Source organism: Ovis aries, chromosome 24 (genome assembly GCF_016772045.2).
Source record: "Ovis aries strain OAR_USU_Benz2616 breed Rambouillet chromosome 24, ARS-UI_Ramb_v3.0, whole genome shotgun sequence".
Lineage (NCBI taxonomy): Eukaryota > Metazoa > Chordata > Mammalia > Artiodactyla > Bovidae > Ovis > Ovis aries.
The window spans coordinates 2885287-2903942 of NC_056077.1; the positions used below are offsets into that span (position 1 = coordinate 2885287).

The 18656-nt window shown below is 51.9% G+C and overlaps 1 protein-coding gene across 2 annotated transcripts; it reads right to left on the reverse strand.

The window, feature by feature from the left end:
• Positions 1-3: 3 nt before the first annotated feature.
• Positions 4-9986, reverse strand: PKMYT1 (protein kinase, membrane associated tyrosine/threonine 1). Of its 2 annotated transcripts, XM_042240618.2 has the most exons (9): positions 9799-9986; positions 9331-9439; positions 3894-4393; positions 2554-3047; positions 1792-1898; positions 1497-1669; positions 1256-1413; positions 354-452; positions 4-275 (listed from the first exon to the last, which is right to left on the reverse strand). In XM_042240618.2, the coding sequence occupies exons 3-9, from the start codon at positions 4242-4244 to the stop codon at positions 164-166; spliced, it is 1494 nt and encodes a 497-aa protein (XP_042096552.1). In that variant the 5' UTR covers positions 4245-4393; positions 9331-9439; positions 9799-9986; the 3' UTR covers positions 4-163. The 2 variants fall into 2 exon arrangements, with proteins under 2 accessions (XP_042096552.1, XP_027817086.1); XM_027961285.3 differs by lacking the exon at positions 9331-9439.
• Between the last annotated feature and the right edge of the window lie 8670 nt (positions 9987-18656).

Below are 18656 nucleotides of genomic sequence, written 5' to 3' on the forward strand. Positions count from 1 at the left end.
GTGTTGCCACACAAGCAAGCTTGGGTGCACCCCAAGATTCAAATACCTTTTATTAGACAGCCAGGCAGAAGGGACCACTGGAGTCCACACAGGGACCCCAGCCTCCAGGAGGATGGAAGGGAGGGGCTAAGAGGTTAAAAGCGCTGAGCCTGGGCCGGTGGGCTTAGCTCGGGCCCAGGGAGTCCTCAAACAGGCTGAGGAGGTTCCGAGGTTCAAAGGCAGGGAACGTGCCCCGAGGGGGCTCTGAGTCAATGTCACTGAGGTCCAGAGCATCCCTGGGGGCAGGAAGAACAGAGAAATGACTCAGGGCCAAGAGCTGCCCCCTCCCACCCCAGGACCCTGGGCCAGCTCACCTCGGCGTGTGCCTGCTCCGGGGGGCAGGGGAGCCACTGCAGGGAGTGGAGGTGCTGCCGGCAGCCCTGGCCAGGACGGCCTCTGGAGACAGCGAGGGCCTGGATGGGGTTGGGGGGGTGGGGCCAAGACCAGCAGGCTGTGGAGGGGAGGGCACCGGAGCAGCAATGCCCACCTGTCCCTGGGCGGATCCGCCTGAAGCAGGCGGGGGCTGGTGCCAGACAATGGGTGTGTGGTGGAATTGAAAGAAGGGCTTTGACAGCTTCTAAAGTCCACCTGACCGCACACAAAGGCCACCTCTGTCCCTTAGAGCACGGAGGCTCTGACTGAGCTGACTCTGAAATGACCTTGTGGTAAATGAAGCTCATCTGGCAGTCTGTCTGCTGTAACATGCTCCCGTGGGTGACTGGCGTGAACCCTCCTGAGCGCTGCCTGCCCCGAGCATGTGCTTTCCTTTGCAGTAGTTTCTTAATTACGGCCTGTCACTTGGCCACCAGGCACCTGGGACTAAGGAATTCCTCCTCCCGGGGAAGGGGCTCGCCAGGCTCTGGTGGTTTTGTCCCCCAGAGGAAAGACGATGCCTTGTCTTCAGGTGGCGGGGTGTCTGCAGGGGTGGGGGCTGCACCGCCCGCCTCTCGGCAGCGCGGTGGGCCCCGCGCAGCCCCCCAGCGTGGCAGCACCCTCAGTGGGAGGCTGCCAGTTCTCTGCTCAGTACAGACCCTGCTCCACACACCAAGTTTAGAAAGAACTGCATTCAAACTAGGCCAGGCCACACCCCCACCAGCCTTGGTTTCCTTCCCGGGGCTTGAAGGGGGCCAGGTTTGTGGGTACGTTCCCAGTTCACCATGCTGACGGCTGTCCCCCCTGCCCTGCCCTCAGCCGCCCTTCCCGAGTCCTCACCTACCCTATGCTGTCGTCGTCCCAGGTGTTGGAGAGGCTGCGGTCTAGGAGGAGGCTACAGGGCGGCGACCCGGGTGGGGTGGCCGGTGGACCCGGGGGCTGCAGCCAGCTGGCGGGGTGCGCCAGCCCGTTCCAGAGCCAGCAGAGCAGGGAGAGCAGGGCCTGCAGGGATAGGGGCTCAGGGGAGGCTGGGCAGGCCCTGGGCAGGGAGCGGAGCCAGGCGGCCCGTCACCCTCCCCGCTTACCTGCCACAGGGCCCAGCCTCGACTGAGGGCCTCGGCAGCCATGAACCACAGGACGCTCCAGGGCCGTGGCTGCCTGAGCACCGGCAGGGCCAGCAGGGCCTCGGCAGTGGCCCGCAGCTTGGGGTCAGGCTCCAGCATCATGACAAGGACAGAACGCAGCTCAGAGGACAGCCCTGTCCCCGGGCAGGGCCACGTCAGGGGTGGGGCCTTGCACCTCCCAGCCCCTTGCCACCAGCCACCCAGAGCCTGTCCTCCCTGCAGCAGACAGCCCCCCAGCCCTAGCCCCTCGACTCACCAGCCGTGAACTCAGGGGGCAAGTAGCCCTGACGCAGCCGCTGCCAGCCCTCCCCACCGCGGGGCAGCTCCATGTTGCATGCCACCTCCAGGATGGTGAGGCCCAGGCTGGGGGATGGGGACAGAAGCGGGGCGGGGAGGGCCATGAGACGCAGAACCCAGCAACTCGGGCTGACCCCATGGAGAGGGCTGCTGGCCTCCACCGTGAGCCAGTGCCCTAGGGGGAGGGGGGGCTGATGACCACTTCATCGAGCGTGGACCCCCGGGCCAGCACGGCTCACACACCACCATGGTGAGTCCTCCCAGCAGCCCCCACCCCCTAGGACTGGCACTCTGGTTGCTAACAGTGACTTAACACTGAGGCTCTCCTTGTCCTGTTGAGGTGACCAGGTGCTACTGTCAGAGGCAGGGCAGGGGTGACTGGCGTGGACCTTGGAACCCAGCACCTGATCCAGGCCCAGCTTTACAGCCTGCTAACTGTGGACTTGGGGAAAGTCTCTCCACCTGCTGTCTGTTCCCCTGTAAATGGAGTAATATGGTCCCTCCCAGGGAGGTGTGATGAGGCCAGTGAATCACATAAGGTGGTTCTTAAGGCTTCTCTGCTTAGACAGCCTAGCTCTCCAGGCCCTCTCGACTGGAAGGCGGGACCTCCATCCCCAAGGCAGGGTCTCCTCGCCTGAGACCAAGTCTTCCTAACTCTGGGCTAGGCTGGTGTCCCTCTGCTGACCATGCCCCACCCACCAGGAAGCCCCCCAGCCCTCACCTGAACACGTCTGCCGCAGTCCCGTAAGAGCCCTGGAGCAGCTCGGGGGCCATGTAGCGGGGGTCTCCCTCCTGGGCCTCACTAGCTCCCGACGCGCCCAGCTCGACCAGCAACCCGAAGTCGCCCAGCTTGCAGCGTCCCCGGGGCCCCAGGAAGATGTTGGCGGGCTTGACGTCTAGGTGTACCAGGCCCTGGCCATGCAGGTGGGCCAGGGCCAGCAGGGTATCCCGCAGGTAGCCCCAGACCTGGGTTTCGGGCAGGCTGGCGCCCCAGGCCTCGCAGTGCTGCTGCAGGCTGGGCCCACACAGCTCTGTCTGTAGGTACAGGATGCCGCCCTCCTCCCAGGCCTGCTCCAGCCGCACGCAGCACGGGTGCTGCCCCACCTTCTCGTGGCCGCCCACCTCAGCCAGCTTGCGGGTCCGGTCCCTGGGGCCCCGGAAAGGCGACATGGAGCGCTTCACTGCGTAGAGCCGGCCGTCCTCCTTGGAGCGCACCTGGGAGGGAGGGGGCACAGCCGCTCAGGACCACCCCAAGGCTCGGTTAAGATCTCATTGTGCGGGAGGTGTCGCATGGCCATCACTTTAGAGGACCCCCTGTGCGTGCAAGAGCAAAGCTGGACAAACCTCCACGCCACGTGCCAGTTTGCTGGAGAGCCAGCAATGGAAGAGACGGGGCAGACCTCTAAGTACTGGCCCGGGAGGATATGTTAGATGAAGAAGCTGCCTAGAGAATAGCAAGGCGGTGTGGTCTGCATGCAGCCTATGAAATGGCTTTGTCTCTATGTAGTCAACTCCAGAGAAAAGTCTAGAAGCAAGACCCCCACCTGACAATCATCTTAGTTTCCTCCAGTAAGGACAGCTGACCTAGGGGCTCCTGTTTGTACTTTTTAACAAAATTGTCTTCGTGTAGTACTTGTGTAAGGAAAACTACATTTTAAAGTAAATATACATGATTGGAAAATATATTTTAAGGAACAAAAGGTGGCATGGAGGAGTTGCCTGAATGCTTGCGGCTGGAGGGAGATGCGGGGGAGTGGTTCTGGCTCAGGGGCCAGGTAGAGCTGCCAAGACCCCCAGACGGCTGGCTCCGGGCAGGAGATGGCAGGCAGGAGCCACCGCAAGGCGTGCCAGGCTCTGGACAAGGGGAGAGTGTGTACTAAGGGGCCTCAGAGGGGCCTGTGTAGGGGGGTATGAGAAAGCAGCCAAGTCCAGCACTGTGGGGAGCCTGCCAGCCTGTGAGGGGGGCCGTCAGGGGATGGGGTGAGCAGGCTCCCTGGATACCCTCCCACCCTGACTGGGGGAGGGACCCCAGACAGACCCACAGAGCTGTCACCAACTCACCTTGAAGACCTCCCCATAAGAGCCATGGCCCAGGCGGCCAAGCCTGTAGAAACTCTGCTGGAAGAAGGACTCCGGTCGGCTTGGGTCATATCCGGGGCTCTGCAGGGGCTCAGAGGCCTGGTCCTGGAATGACACCCGCCGGGCGTGGGGCTGATGCCAGCCTGGGGTCCGAGGAGGGAAGAGGCGGCTGACGGGGATGCTGCCCTTGGCAGGGGGCCGGGGTGGGAGGCTCCGGCTGAGCCCCCTGGGCCTCTTGAGGGAGAAGCCAGGTTCTGCATGGCGGAAGTAGGCTGGGACTGGAACAGGGGTGCCACCCAGGGGTGGCGGAGTGCCCTCGGCGGGCATGAGCATGTCCAGCACAGGTGCCCCGGGAGGCAGAGTATGGTGTGTCACTCAAATGGCGCTTGCTCCTGTGGCCCCAAAGAGGTTGCAGAAGACAGCCACGTCGACACCACACACACGCTCCGCTCTAAGCACGGAGGCCGCGGCTCCTCGAACACCTGCAGGAAAAGGTATACAAATGAGGGTAGAAAAACAAAACTGAAAACCACAGCGTCCTGTCCTGGAGGCGCCTACAGTCCGACAGAGGTTAACCGAGGCAGGTTCTGAAGCCAGACCACCTGTGTGCACAGCCCTGCCTGGTTTAGCCTTAAAATAGCCAACCTTTGGGAATTCCCTGGCAGTCCTGTGGTTGGGACTTGGCACTTTCACTGCCCTGGCCCAGGGTCCATTCCCTGGTCAGGGAACTAACATCTCCCACACCACATGTGCCGTGCTGTGCTTAGTTGCTCAGCTGTGTCCGACCCCTTGCGATCACACGGACTGTAGTCTGCCAGGCTCTTGGGGCCTGGCCAAAAACATTAAAAAAAAAAAAAAAAAAATTAAAACTTAGAAAAAGAAACGTCCAACCTCTTCCGAGACTGTAAGGTAAAAATATATTAACACAGGCCCACTACCCCTTATCTCCAATTCCAAAGGAAAAAAGAAAGTCTGAATTCCAAATGTCTTTCTTGTTTCCTTTTTCGTAGTTGAGCTGCTAAAACTCAGTGGGGTTTCTTTCCAGCTCCATGTGGCAGAGGCTAAGCTTCCACTGAGTGTAGCAGAGAAACTAGGGCTCCCTTCTTTCACCAGCCACTCATGAGGCAGAAGCTCTAATTGAGCTGCAGGAAGCTGTGATACAGGAGCCCAGCAGTTCAAGTACCAGCTCATTCCTCAGGAGAAAATCCCACACTAGCAAAGGCCAGCCAAGAAGGCTGGAGGCTACTGCCTCACTCTCAGGCAGCAGTGATATTCAGAGACAGGCTCCACTGTCCATGCCCCCAGCTCAGAGATTCTGCCCAGGGGAGAGGCAGGTCAGGAAACAGAGAGCTCCAAAGCTCTCTCTGCAAAAAACTGACCTGACTAGTAACAGAGTATGAGAAGTTCAAGCCTAAAGGTACTCTCAAAATCAATGGAGGCTTTGCTAATAAGCAATTAGAAGGAGGCTGGTACTTCCATTAGTGCTATTGGCTGAACCACAGGCCAGCTAGTGTACCGGATAGAACTAGGGAAAGACATAGCTAAGATGAGGCTTCCTGGGGTCAGAACAAACCTTCAGTCTGGAACTCCAAAGATATCCCTTTAAAGTCAAGATTTGATTTGATCAGTCCGTGGAACAATTGATGCTCCAGGGCATTGTCAAAAACAGTAGAGCAATCAGCCAGCAACTGGTGGGGCCTGACAGCTGGGTATGATCAGAGAAAAGACAAACAGAGCACCCCTAAAACCACTAGTGTCCCAGGGTGACTGTGCACAGGCGCAAGGCCAGGGCCTCTGAGGAGCAAAGTCAAAGGCTTCACATTGCAGAGTAAAGAGACATCACTGTTGTGGTCAGGCTGGTCACTAAACGAACAAGCAAATAATCCCAAGCCCCAGATGCAGAGTGAGGAACGAATCTAAAATGTCCAGTTTTCAACAACAAATTACAAAGTATATAAAGACATAGGAGAGTGTGACCCATACACAGGCAAAAAACACAGCAGAATCTGCCTGTGAGAAAGACCAGATGTCTTTAACAGACAGACTTCATAGTTGTTCAGTTGTGTCTGACTCTTTGCGACTCCCTGGACTGCAGCACACCAGGCCTCCCTGTCCTTCACCATCTCCCGGAGCCTGCTCAAACTGATGTCCATTGAGTCGGTGATGCCATCCAACCATCTCATCCTCTGTCATCCCCTTCTCCTCCTGCCCTCAATCTTCTCCAGCATCAGGGTCTTCTCTAATGAGTTAGCTCTTCACACCAGGTGGCCAAAGCATTGGAATTTCACCTTTAGCATCAGTCCTTCCAATGAACATTCAGTGTTGATTTCCTTTAGGATTGACTAGTTTGATCTCCTTGCAGTCCAAGGGACTTTCGAGAGTCTTCTCCAACACCACAGTTCATAAGCATCAATTCTTTGGCACTCAGCTTTATGGTCCAACTCTCACATCCATACATGACTACCGTAAAAAGTGTAACTTTGACTATATGGACCTTTGTTGGCAAAGTAATGTCTCTGCTTTTTAATATGCTGTCTAGGTTGGTGATAGCTTTTTTTCCAAGGAGCGTCTTTTAATTTCATGGCTGCAGTCACCATCTGCAGTGATTTTGGAGCCCAAGAAAATAAAGTCTGTCACTGTTTCCATTGTTTTCCCATCTATTTGCCATGAAGTGATGCGACTGCATGCCATGATCTTAGTTTTTTGAATGCTGAGTTTTAAGCCAGCTTTTTCACTCTCCTCTTTCTCATCAAGATGCTCTTTAGTTCCTCTTCACTTTCTGCCATAAGGGTAGTATCATCTGCATATCTGAGGTTATTGATATTTCTCCCAGCAATCTTGATTCCAGTTTGTGCTTCATCCACCCAGCATTTCTCATGATGTACTCTGCATATAAGTTAAATAAGCAGGGTGACAATATACAGCCGTGAGGTATTCCTTTCCAATTGTGAACCAGTCCATTGTTCCATGTTGGATTCTAACTGTTGCTTCTTGACCTCCATACAGGTTCCTCAGAAGTCAGGTGAGGTGGTCTGGTATTCCCATCTCTTTAAGAATTTTCCAGTTTGTTGTTATCCATGCTTTAGAATAAGCAATGAAGCAAGCCACTATAAATAATGTGCAGAGAACTAAAGGAAGCCACACTTGAAGTAAACACAATGACAACATCTCAATTAAGTAGAGGATATCAGTAATGAAATAGAAATTATAAAAGAAGCAAATGCAGAGTTGGAAAAGTACAATGTAACTGAAATGAAAAAAAAATCACCTAAGGGGTTTGAAAGTAGATTTGAACTGGCAGAAGAAATAATTAGTGAATTTGAAGATAGATTGATAGAAATTATGCAATCTAAAGACCAGATGAAGAAAAGGGAAACAAGCTGCAGAAAAATATAGGATAGCATTAAGTGAAGAAAAGCTATGACAAACCTAGACAGCATATTAAAAAGCAGAGATATCATATACTCAAAGCTATGGTTTTTCCAGTAGTCATGTACGGATGTGAGAGTTGGACCATAAAGAAGGCTAAGTGCTGAAGAACTGATGCTTTCAAACTGTGGTACTGGAGAAGACTCTTGAGAGTCCCTTGGACTACACGGAAATCAAACCAGTCAATCCTAAAGGAAATCAACACTGAATATTCATTGGAAGGACTAGTGCTGAAGCTGAAGTTCCAATACTCTGGCCACCTGATGCGAAGAACCTACTTACTGGAAAATACCCTGATGCTGGTAAAGATCGAGGGCAGGAGGAGAAGGGGGCGGCAGAAGATGAGATGGTTGGATGGCATCACCAACTCAATGGACATCAGTTTGAGCAAACTCCTGGAGATAGTAAAGAACATGGAAGCCTGATGTGCTGCAGTTCATGGGGTCTCAAAGAGTCAGACACAACTTGGTGACTGAACAACAAAGTGAACCAACATATGCATGATGGGTACACCAGAGAAGAGAAGGAGCTAGAAAAATATGGATTACAACTTCCCAAATGTGATTGTAAAAATAACCAAGAAGCTCAATGAACCTCAAGTAGGATAAGTGCAGATACACACACACAGAGTCAAAAGTGCCGGAAACCAAACGTGACGGGGAATCTTGGGAGTAGCAAGAGGAAAATGACTCGTTACTGAAAACACCCACTCCCCCCTTGACATAAGGATGGACATGAAGATCAGTGGTATAGAACTGAGAGTTGAGAAATAAAACTCTCACACTTAAGGAGTCCATTGATTTTCACAAGAGTGCCAAAAGAATTCAGCAGGAAAGAAATAGTTTTTTTAATAAATGGTGCTGGGAAAATTGGGTGTGTACATGCAATAAGCATTTAGAAGAAAAATCCGACCCAGCCTATTCTTCCTTCTAAGTATAAATATTCATATAGAAATACTAATGCATTTGATTATGAGATGATGTCCCAGATGCATGAATGGGTGGTGTTACATATGGTGGTTGGTTGATTGGTTTCGTTGCTAAGTCGTGTCAGACTCTTGCGACCCCATGGACTATAGTCCGCCAGACTCCTCTGTCCATGGGATTCTCCAGGCAAGAATACTGGAGTGGGTTGCTATTTCCTTCTCCAGGGAATCTTCCCCACCCAGGGATCAAACCTGGGTCTCCTGCATTGCAGGTAGATTTTTTTACCAACTGAGCTATGATGTCTTACATGTACCCTATTAGCTTTCTAAAATTGGAGACATTATAGAATTTAGACATTTAGTCCAGGAAACACACCTGGACTCAGGGGCTTGTGGACCTGTAATGCTGGCTTTATGGAAGGCTTAGTCTAGGATCTGGCATGCAGATTCCTCAGTATCCGTTATATAATGCTCTGAGTTGTAATTAAAAAAATACACAAAAGACAGTGGTCCCATGGGTATAAATGACTTTTCTGTTGGAGCAGAGAGGGCTATTGTGTGGCTATAATGTTATAATTGAAAGAAAAAAGGGGGAAAAAAAAAAAAGAGTCTAATCTTGAGAGGAGCCACAGTGTAGCAAAAGGAGTCCATAGTCAGCACAGGGGGGTGAGTCAGTAACTGAAACTGGAAGGAGCGGTAATCTGAGGGTGTCCTCCAATGCCTGAGTAAGTGAGGGGTGAGGGGCGGGACCCCACGAGGGCCTGCATGGAGAACTCACCCTGCAGCCTGTGGGGACGCTCCCTCTGCCTCTATCCATCTCAGGAATCCCAGAGTTTCTCAAATCGAAGGACTAGGGTGTCAGGCCCCTGTAGGGTGCTCGTTGAAAGTACAGCCTCCAGGCCCTTAACCAATTCTCACACCATCCCACAGTACGTAAACGTTCTAGCCTGGCCAAACAGCTTTGGGGGTGGGGGTGGGGGGTAGGTAGGAGAAATTGGGGCTCCCGGTGAATCCAGGGCGGCCCCAAGAACAGGCCAGGCTGGGATGACTTTTCAGGGGCCTCACCCTCTCAGTGGGTAGGATGCCATCTGCTGACCACCGTCTACCGCACTAGACTGTGAGTTCCTCCAGGGCAGGGCCAAAGCTGATTCACCTCCGTGGGCGTGGGGAAACCCTGGCGAACAGAGTGGAGCAGACCTGTTGTCACCGGGGAGGAGCTTTTCTTGGGGAGGACAAGTAAAGGAGGAGTAGTCGCAGGGGTAAGGGGCTCCCAGCAAGGGGATAGGGAGGCCCGGCGAAGGGGAAGTGGGCGGAGCCGCCCGCGGCAGAGGGGCCCAGGGAGGGCTGAGCAGTGGGGTTGGGCTGGCCCAGGGAGGGCTGGGGCTGTCGGAGGGGTAAGGAGGGAGGCTGGAGGGGGTTGGCTGTGAGGCAGATCCAAGGCCAGTCAGGGGGGCTAAGAGTTGTTCGGGAGGCGGCAGAAGGGAGGAGAGGGCGGTCCCTTCCGGGAACCCTCAGGGCCAGGTGTGGGCTCACCTGAGGCGGGTGGGCGGGGCGCAGCTCAGCAAAGTCCCAGATTCCGGGTCAGCGGAAGGCGCGGGAGCCCTCGGGGCGGTCAGGCGGGCCGGGGTCTTCGGCCCACCGCTCCCCACACCCGGGCGGGGGAACTCTAGAGGGGGAACGGCCCGTGAACGCGCGCGGACCCAGCTCGCGCCAAAAATTCCAAACCGGCCTCGAGGCCCCGCCCAGGAACGCCTCTTACCCCCGATGTGGCCTATCAGAGGCGCCCAGCCTGCTGGGGCTCCGCCCCAACGCCCCTGCGTGCGCGTCGTCGACGCCCGGTCGCCGGACCAGCGCTCTCATTGCGCAGGCGCGAAGTCTCCTCAGCTCCGCCCCGGGGCGGAGGAGGGTGGCTACGTGGTGCGGCTTGGAGGCTGAGGCGCCACGCGGGGTCTCAGGCAGCTGTTGGGTCCCTCCTGCCTGGTTCCCGGGTAGCCAGCCGACGTCCAGATTTCTGTGCCGAGACCCACGGCCTTCGCTGGGCTGGCTTAGTTTCTGCCATCTATAAAGGGAACGGTCAACTGTGTTTTTTGCCCCTGAGGTGTAGCCCCAAGAGGCGGTCTCTTGGGGGCTGGACAGGAAGTCTCTGCAGCCTCCAGGGTTCTGTCGCAGTCGAGTCCCTTGGGGTTTACTGTACCCTCCTCATACCTGCCATGCACTGCAATGCGGCGATAGGGCTGCCATCCCCCCATTCCTCCCCCCACCACACACACACCCTCTACCCGCTGAACAAGAATGAACCAGAAAATTCTGCCTCTTCCAAGAAGCCTCCCTTCCTCCATGTCTCAGCTAGTTCGGAGGCAGCCCTTCCCAGTCTTTGGATTTGAGACTTAGGCGCAGCTTAAATCTCCTTCAGCCTCTTGGCCTAATGACCTTGGGAAGGCACTGGGTCTTAAGCTTGGGACTTAAGTCCCTTCTGTAAAAATGGAGCTGATGACGCTTCCTTCAGGGAACTGGGGGTCAAATACGATGATCCCGTTAAAATTCTTAGCAGCGGGACTGCCAGAGCAGACGCTGATTCCTAGCTAGTGACTGGGAGTTGCTTCTTTCACCGGACAGGACCTTTTCATCCTTTAACAGGATCAGGGGAGTCAGGCTTCCAGGCCACAAGGCTCCCCATCTGGTCATGTTGTAGCCACGCCTTCCGGGGAAGAAACTCATTCAGAAGGACAATGCAGATAGGGCAGTGCAGTTTATTACACTGGCAGGCCCAAGGCAGAGTCTCCTTTTAGCCAAGGACCCCAACCAGTTTTTGTGAAAACCTTCTTCCCTGATGGCTCAGAGGGTAAAGCATCTGCCTGCAATGTGGCAGACCTGGGTTTGATCCCTGGGTTGGGAAGATCCCATGGAGAAGGAAGTGGCAACCCACTCCAGTACTCCTGCCTGAAAAATCCCAGGAACGGAGAAGTCTGCTGGGCTACAGTCCGTGGGATCATGAAGAGTCGGACAAGACTGAGCAACTTCACTTTCACTTTATACACCCTAAGTGTATGAGGTTCCCTGAAACTAGTCTGAAGAAAGGAAAAAGAAATACAATCAAAGTTAACGCTTGATCATGTCTTAAGCCTATGTAGTTAACAATGGACAATTATCAATAGGCCTGTGGTCATACCCCAATAAGCATAATAGAATTTATGATTCTATTTGGTTACACAGATAATTAGGGCATTCTTTTAAGTGATGGAGAGCCCTGGGTCTCTTCCTTCCAGGGGCCTGCTTTTCCAGTTGGTATGTCATTTCCATAGATACTGGGCATATAGCTCAAAGTCCACAGTCTGGCCCAAGATAGTCCTGCTTTCAAGATAGAGCCTGTTCAGTTTCCTCCTTCATTCCCCACTCTTGATGCTCTCAACTCTTAGTATGAGCATCATTCATAAGGATATATTGCACCCTGGCTCTCCGATCGCCAATTTGGGAGAACACCACCAACCTTTGGGTTACAAAGTTCATAATACATTGTAAAATGCAGGGTCCACAAAGCAGAACTATCAAGGCAACTATAACAATGGTAAATACAGTTTTCCACCAATCACCCTTCACCCAAGATAGTACTGAACTCCAGAAAGGAATGTTTTCATTTGACATTGCTTTTACCTGGGTTTCTTTTTCTGTTTTTTCATCTAAAGCAGCTGATACATTGCCAGATAAATCAGGATTATATACACAACCTTAATTATAGCACAGGTCCTTCCTTGAGCAGCTGTGAGCATGTCCAAAGCCATTCTAATTTGAGTTACCACTTCTGTTACTTTTATGAAACTGGTGTTTACATAATATGTAACCCCATGACCCGAGTCTATTGACTGTAGGTCTGGCTTACACCTAGAGAGCAGGGAGAGATTATGATTGAGAAGAAAAAGGAAAGTCTCTTTTTGTTGTCCCAAAAAAGAGCAGAATGGTTTAAAATCTCCTTGGCGGACTGGTGACATCCACCAGGGAAGTCCATCCATCACAGACAGAGGCATAGCCCCACATATCGAACAGGGGGAGGTATTGTGGAAGTTCACGTAGGAATGTGCATGTTGATGAGACCAAGCAGCAGGAGTTGATTATGCGGCTTCATCCTGAAGGGGCTCATCAGGGATCTCCTTTTTTTCTTAAGGATGATCTTGGTCTCTCAAGGGTCAGTGGAGTCCCTCTGCGCAGTCCACTCAGCGTTTTCTGGGTCTGCATGATATGCTCTTTTCACCCTCGTGTGATGGATCCAAGGGGCAATACCTGTAACTTTAACTGCAGTAGGGGTAGTTAGAATAACAGTATAAGGGCCCTTCCACTGAGGGGCTAGTAAATCATGTTTCCAATCTTTGACGCATACTTGGTCACCAAGCATAAACTCATGAATCTGTTCCCCTTTGGGGAACACCCTTTCTTGTACAAACTTAGTTACCTGATTTATTACCTTATCCAGTTCCATCTTCTGCGAAATCCTATCCCCTGCCTTCAGTTCAGTTCAGTTCAGTCGCTCAGTCATGTCCGACTCTTTGCAACCCCATGAATCGCAGCATGCCAGGCCTCCCTGTTCATCACCATCTCCCAGAGTTCACCCAAACTCACGTTCATCGAGTCCGTGATGCCTTCCAGCCATCTCATCCTGGGTCGTCCTCTTCTCCTCCTGCCCCCAATCCCTCCCAGCATCAGACTCTTTTCCAATGACTCAACTCTTCACATGAGGTGGCCAAAGTACTGGAGCTTCAGCTTTAGCATCATTCCTTCCAAAGAAATCCCAGGGTTGATCTCCTTCAGAATGGACTGGTTGGATCTCCTTGCAGTCCAAGGGACTCTCAAGAGTCTTCTCCAACACCACAGTTCAAACGCATCAATTCTTCGGTGTTCAGCCTTCTTCACAGTCCAATTCTCACATCCATACATGACCACAGGAAAAAACCATAGCCTTGACTAGACGGGCCTTAGTTGGCAAAGTAATGTCTCTGCTTTTGAATATGCTGTCTAGGTTGGTCATAACTTTTCTTCCAAGGAGTAAGCGTCTTTTAATTTCATGGCTGCAGTCACCATCTGCAGTGATTTTGGAGCCCAGAAAAATAAAGTCTGACACTGTTTCTACTGTTTCCCCATCTATTTCCCATGAAGTGATGGAACCAGATGCCATGATCTTCATTTTCTGGATGTTGAGCTTTAAGCCAACTTTTTCACTCTCCACTTTCACTTTCATCAAGAGGCTTTTTAGTTCCTCTTCACTTTCTGCCATAAGGGTGGTGTCATCTGCATATCTGAGGTTATTGAGATTTCTGCCGGCAACCTTGATTCCAGCTTGTACTTCTTCCAGCCCAGCATTTCTCATGATGTACTCTGCATATAAGTTAAATAAGCAGGGTGACAATATACAGCCTTGACGTACTCCTTTTCCTGTTTGGAACCAGTCTGTTGTTCCATGTCCAGTTGTAAGTGTTGCTTCCTGACCTGCATACAGATTTCTCAAAAGGCAGGTCAGGTGGTCTGGCATTCCCATCTCTTTCAGAATTTTCCCCAGTTTATTGTGATCCACACAGTCAAAGGCTTTGGCATAGTCAATAAAGCAGAAATAGATGTTTTTCTGGAACTCTCTTGCTTTTTCGATGATCCAGCGGATGTTGGCAATTTGATCTCTGGTTCCTCTGCCTTTTCTAAAACCAGCTTGAACATCAGGAAGTTCACAGTTCAAGTATTGCTGAAGCCTGGCTTGGAGAATTTTGAGCATTTCTTTACTAGCATGTGAGATGAGTGCAATTGTGCGGTAGTTTGAGCATTCTTTGGCATTGCCTTTCTTTGGGACTGGAATGAAAACTGACCTTTTCCAGTCCTGTGGCCACTGCTGAGTTTTCCAAATTTGCTGGCATATTGAGTGCAGCACTTTCACAGCATCATCTTTCAGGATTTGAAACAGCTCAACTGGAATTCCATCACCTCCACTAGCTTTGTTTGTAGTGATGCTTTCTAAGGCCCACTTGACTTCACATTTGTTGACATCTGTTTTATTATGGGAGGGGCCTCCCATACACTTCGTATAGAGAATAGCCTTGGGACTGTGGGGTCATCCTGAGTTCGAGCAGAGCCGTCGGGAGCAAGTCCCCCAGGAGCAGTCAGTCTCTCTGACCCACTTGGAGAGCGTCTCTTTAAGTGTCCGGTTGCTTCGTTCCACCATCCCAGAACTCTGGGGCCTATATGCAGTGTGCAGTTTCCATTTGATGTTTAAAGTTTTGTTTTCTTGTTGTACTAAATCAGCTGTGAAAGCCCGGCCATTGTCTCGTCCAATGCTGGTAGGAAATCCAAATCTGGGAACTATTTTCCTAAGCAAGCACCAGGCTACTTCTGATGCTCTTTCAGTCCTGGTAGGAAAAGCTTCTACCCATTCCCAGAACGTACCAGCAGGTACATACCAGCAGGTAACACAGTAGCGTCGGTGAGGTTTCATTTCAATGAAGTCCACTTCCAGGGTGTTCAAAGGGCAGCGTGCCTTTCAGCTGAATCCCTGGAGGTTTTTGTCTGTGCTGAGAGGCAACATTAACCTATGAGCAAGCAGTGTAATTCTGAGATTCTGTCCTGCATAGGGAATAGAGACAGGGAACCAAGAAATATTTTTGAGAAAAATTATCTCTCTGAATTATCTCTTCCAGTTTATCATGGCCTAGGTGGGATGCTTGGTGTGTTTGGCTTACCAGAGTGGGTGCCAGCTCCTCTGGTACCAATAATTTGCCACTTGGCAATTCCCACCATCTCTTTTTCAGTCTTGATGGCCCCCTTCCGCTTTGGCTAGTTGGTTTTAGGCTTCAGTGTACTCCAGCGTTAGCTCAGGCAGCTCCACCAATATGAGAGCTTTAATAGGGGCTTCATTTGTCACCCCCAAGCCCTCGGCTGCTTGTTTAGCAATCTTATCCGCCAGTCTGTTTCCCTGAGCCTGAGGGGTATCCTCTTTCTGATGTCCTTGGCAGTGTATGACTGCAACGCTTTCTGGTTCCCAGACAGCATCCAATACGGTCAGAATTTCATCTTTATTTTTTAATGTCCTTTCTGTTGGCTGTCAAAAGAGCCCTTTCTCTCTATATAAAGCCCCATGTACATGCAAAGTAGCAAAAGCATATCTGGAGCCTGTGTAAATGTTTGTCTTCTTACCTTTTGACAGCTGGAAGGCCTGGATTAGAGCATACGGTTTGACCCGTTGAGCAGACCAGTGTGATGGCAGAGAGCTAGCCTCAACAATGGTTTCTTCCATGTCTACTGCATATCCCGACAGTTGTCCTTGTTTCACCAGGCTGGTGCCGTTGGTGTACAGGACCCAATCCGGGTCCAGGATTGGCTGGTCTCTCAAGTCAGGTCTGCTGGCATAAACTTCTTCTAGGATTTCTTTGCAATCATGTGAGGGTCCACCTTCTCCCAGAGGAAGGAGAGTGGCCAGATTCAGGGCCTGACAAGGCTCAATAGTAACACGGGGGTCCTCACATAACAGTCCCTGGTATTGAGTAATCCAGGGTGTCGACAGCCATTTATGGGGGACCTCTCAAAGGAGAGTGTTGACCTCACGCGGGACTTTTATGATCAAATTTTGGCTCAAAGTAAGCTTGGTTGCCTCCCAGACCAGTAAGGCAACCACAGCAACTTCCTATAAGCATCCTGGCCACCCAGCGGCAACAGGAGATAAGCCACAGGCCTGTCCCATGTCCCCACAGTCTAGGACAACACTCCCATAGCCACCTTGTCCTTTTCAGTCGTGTAAAGAGTAAACAGCTTAGCAAAGTCTGGCAGGCCCAAGGCAGGTGCTGACGTAATTGTACTGGATTTGAGTTCTATTACCACCAGGACTTGTTTTGCAAGCCTGGGCGGGGGGGGGGCGGGGGGGGGGGGGGGGGGGGGGGGTTTCTTTTGCCCAGACCTCAGGGAATATGTTGAGTTCTCTTTCTCCACTGTTTAGCCCATCTGGTTTCCCTTCTAGGAGATCATGCAACCTCCATTCATCTTGAGGGGTTACCGAGAGGAAGAGTAAATAGGTGGTTGAGCCCACTCGAAGAGTGGGTCTTTTGTGGGGGGAAAGTCACTTGTGCCCCCAATTTAGACAGCAAGTCTCTTCCCAACAAAGGTACTGGGCATTCAGGGATGTATAAAAATTCATGAGTCACTTGGTGTCCCCCCGTCTGACATTTTTGGGGTAGGCTTGAGACACAAAGGCTGCATTTATCACCATCTGAGACCCAGTAGCCTCTGGATCTATTGGCATATAAAGTATACAGGCCTCGCACAGTCTTTCATAGAACTCAGAGGGTGATTCTTTCCCTCTTTGAATCACTTCAGAGGGTTTTGCCATACTCATAGGTTTTGGGGCCCTGCCTTAAGGCCTTGTGAAATAGCCGCCCGATATCTCTCCAGGTGGCCCCTCCCTTCCTCTGTGTTACAGTCTCAATTGGGCCTCTCATCGGGGTGGCTAGTTCTGCCCACCGCTGCGGGTTTGCAGTACCCTCAGGTGCCATTTCTGTTAACCATTTTCTGGCCTCAGTTAGGATCCTGTGTCTGTCCTCAGTGATGAAGAGAGAGACTAGAAGTTGGATTATGTCATCCCATGTAGGGCAGTGGGTTCGAAAAATAGTCTCCATTAGCCTAAACTGGTAATATTAGGCCACCGGGGGCTGATGGTAGTGGCCGTCTGTCCCCTGAACCGGAGGCTGCTGTAACTGTCTGAGGGGCATTTGTAGTGGGGCCCTTTCCTCTGGCTCCTTAGTGGAGCACAGCCTCTGTTTGATTCTGGCGTCTCCTTTTCCCTTCCTGTCGGTACTCACCGGGAGAGGCGGGTATAGCTTGGGCGGTTCAACTGGAGCCGGATCCTGGAAGTGTTGGCCAGAGGCTTCTGCTACCAGGATCGGAGCCTGCCGAGGTGGTGGCTCTATGACCTCCGAGAGAGCTGGCGGAGGAGCAGTGGCTGCTGCAGGAACTTCACCTGGCCCTGGATCGGGCATTAAGGTGGCCTCGGGTCCTGGTGGAGCACCGGGAGGCGGGCACATCATCATCCAGTATGGGGGAAGGGCAGGTCATCCTTGTCCAAATCCTGCCAGAGCCCAGAGCGAGAAGGGGGATCGGCGTGTCTTCACCTGCCAGCCAGCACGGCTGAACCAGAACACCACGTGGTCCAAGACTGTTTCTCCCTTAATGTCTGTTCTGCCTTGGTGGGCTTGATCAGGTGTGTCTGAAAACACAGATGAGTTAAATATCCCACTCTGGAAAAGCCAATTCATACTCGCTTATGTATCCCCCTCCTTCTAGCCTGACAATTTTGAGGGGGTCAAGAATTTCACAGCAGACGGGATACCTCCTAGGGGAGGGTAGAATACAAGCACAGAAGGATCAAGTTTCTTCTCCTAAAAATCCCCTGGTGATTGCTTGGTAATAATTTTCCCCAAGACAGCGTGGACACACCTCCGAATGACCTTCACAAATTTCCTTCCTAAGCCCTAACACACTCGTGGACCTGTGTACCAAGCAATCGCTGCCACCTGCCTATTCCAGGCTCCTGTGGGTCTGTGCCCCTTCCAGTCCCTCCCAGGGGGGTGATCAGGCCCCCTCTTCCACCCTGCTGGGTGGGTTCCTCCTCACCTGAGCGCTCAGTTCCCCTGCTGCCGTCCACTACCTGCTAACATGAAAGGTCCGGGTGTTGAGAAGCAGAATCCTTCCTGAAGGACAAGGCGCCTTCCCCCTCTAGAAGATTCAACCTGTAAGGCCTCGGAGTAGTCCCAAATGGGACTTGTCTCCTCAAAGTGAGGAGTTTCCTGGCCAATGCACCAAATGTTATAGCCACACATTCCGGGGAACAAACTCACTCAGAAGGACAATACAGACAGTGGAGTGCAGTTTATTACACCAGCGGGCCCAAGGCAGAGTCTCCTCTTAGCCAAGGACCCCGACCAGTTTTTGTGAAAACCTTATATACCCTAAGTGTATAAGGTTCCCTGAAACTAGTCTGAACAAAGGGAAAAGAAAGATATAATCAAAGTTAACCCGTGATCATATGCCTTAAGCCTACATAGTTAACAGTGGACAGTTATGAATAGGCCTGTGGTCATATCCCAACAAGCATAATAGAATGTATGATTCTATTCAGTTACACAGATAATTAGGGTATTCTTTTAAGCGATGGAGAGCCCTGTGTCTCATCCTTCCGGGGGCCGAGTTTCCCAGTTGGTATGTCATTTCCATAGATCCTGGGCATATAACTCAAAGTCCACCATCCGGCCCAATATGGAGTCCTGCTTTCAAGATAGAGCCTGTTCTGTTTCCTTCTTCAGTCAGATTTCATTTCCCACCTTGTTTAGTTCCTTTGTGGATCAAGTCCACACGTCTCTGAAAGGTCATGGACT

What these genes read in the sequence shown, in the direction of transcription:
- PKMYT1 (XM_027961285.3), bottom strand. Translation starts at nt 4,244, where the DNA reads ATGCTCATGCCCGCCGAGGGCACTCCGCCACCCCTGGGTGGCACCCCT. An exon ending in GCCCCCTGAGTTCACGGCTG is followed by an intron (nt 1,670 to 1,791) that starts GTGAGTCGAGGG and finishes GCCCGGGGACAG; the next exon opens with GGCTGTCCTCTGAGCTGCGT. An exon ending in GAGGCTGGGCCCTGTGGCAG is followed by an intron (nt 1,414 to 1,496) that starts GTAAGCGGGGAG and finishes CTATCCCTGCAG; the next exon opens with GCCCTGCTCTCCCTGCTCTG.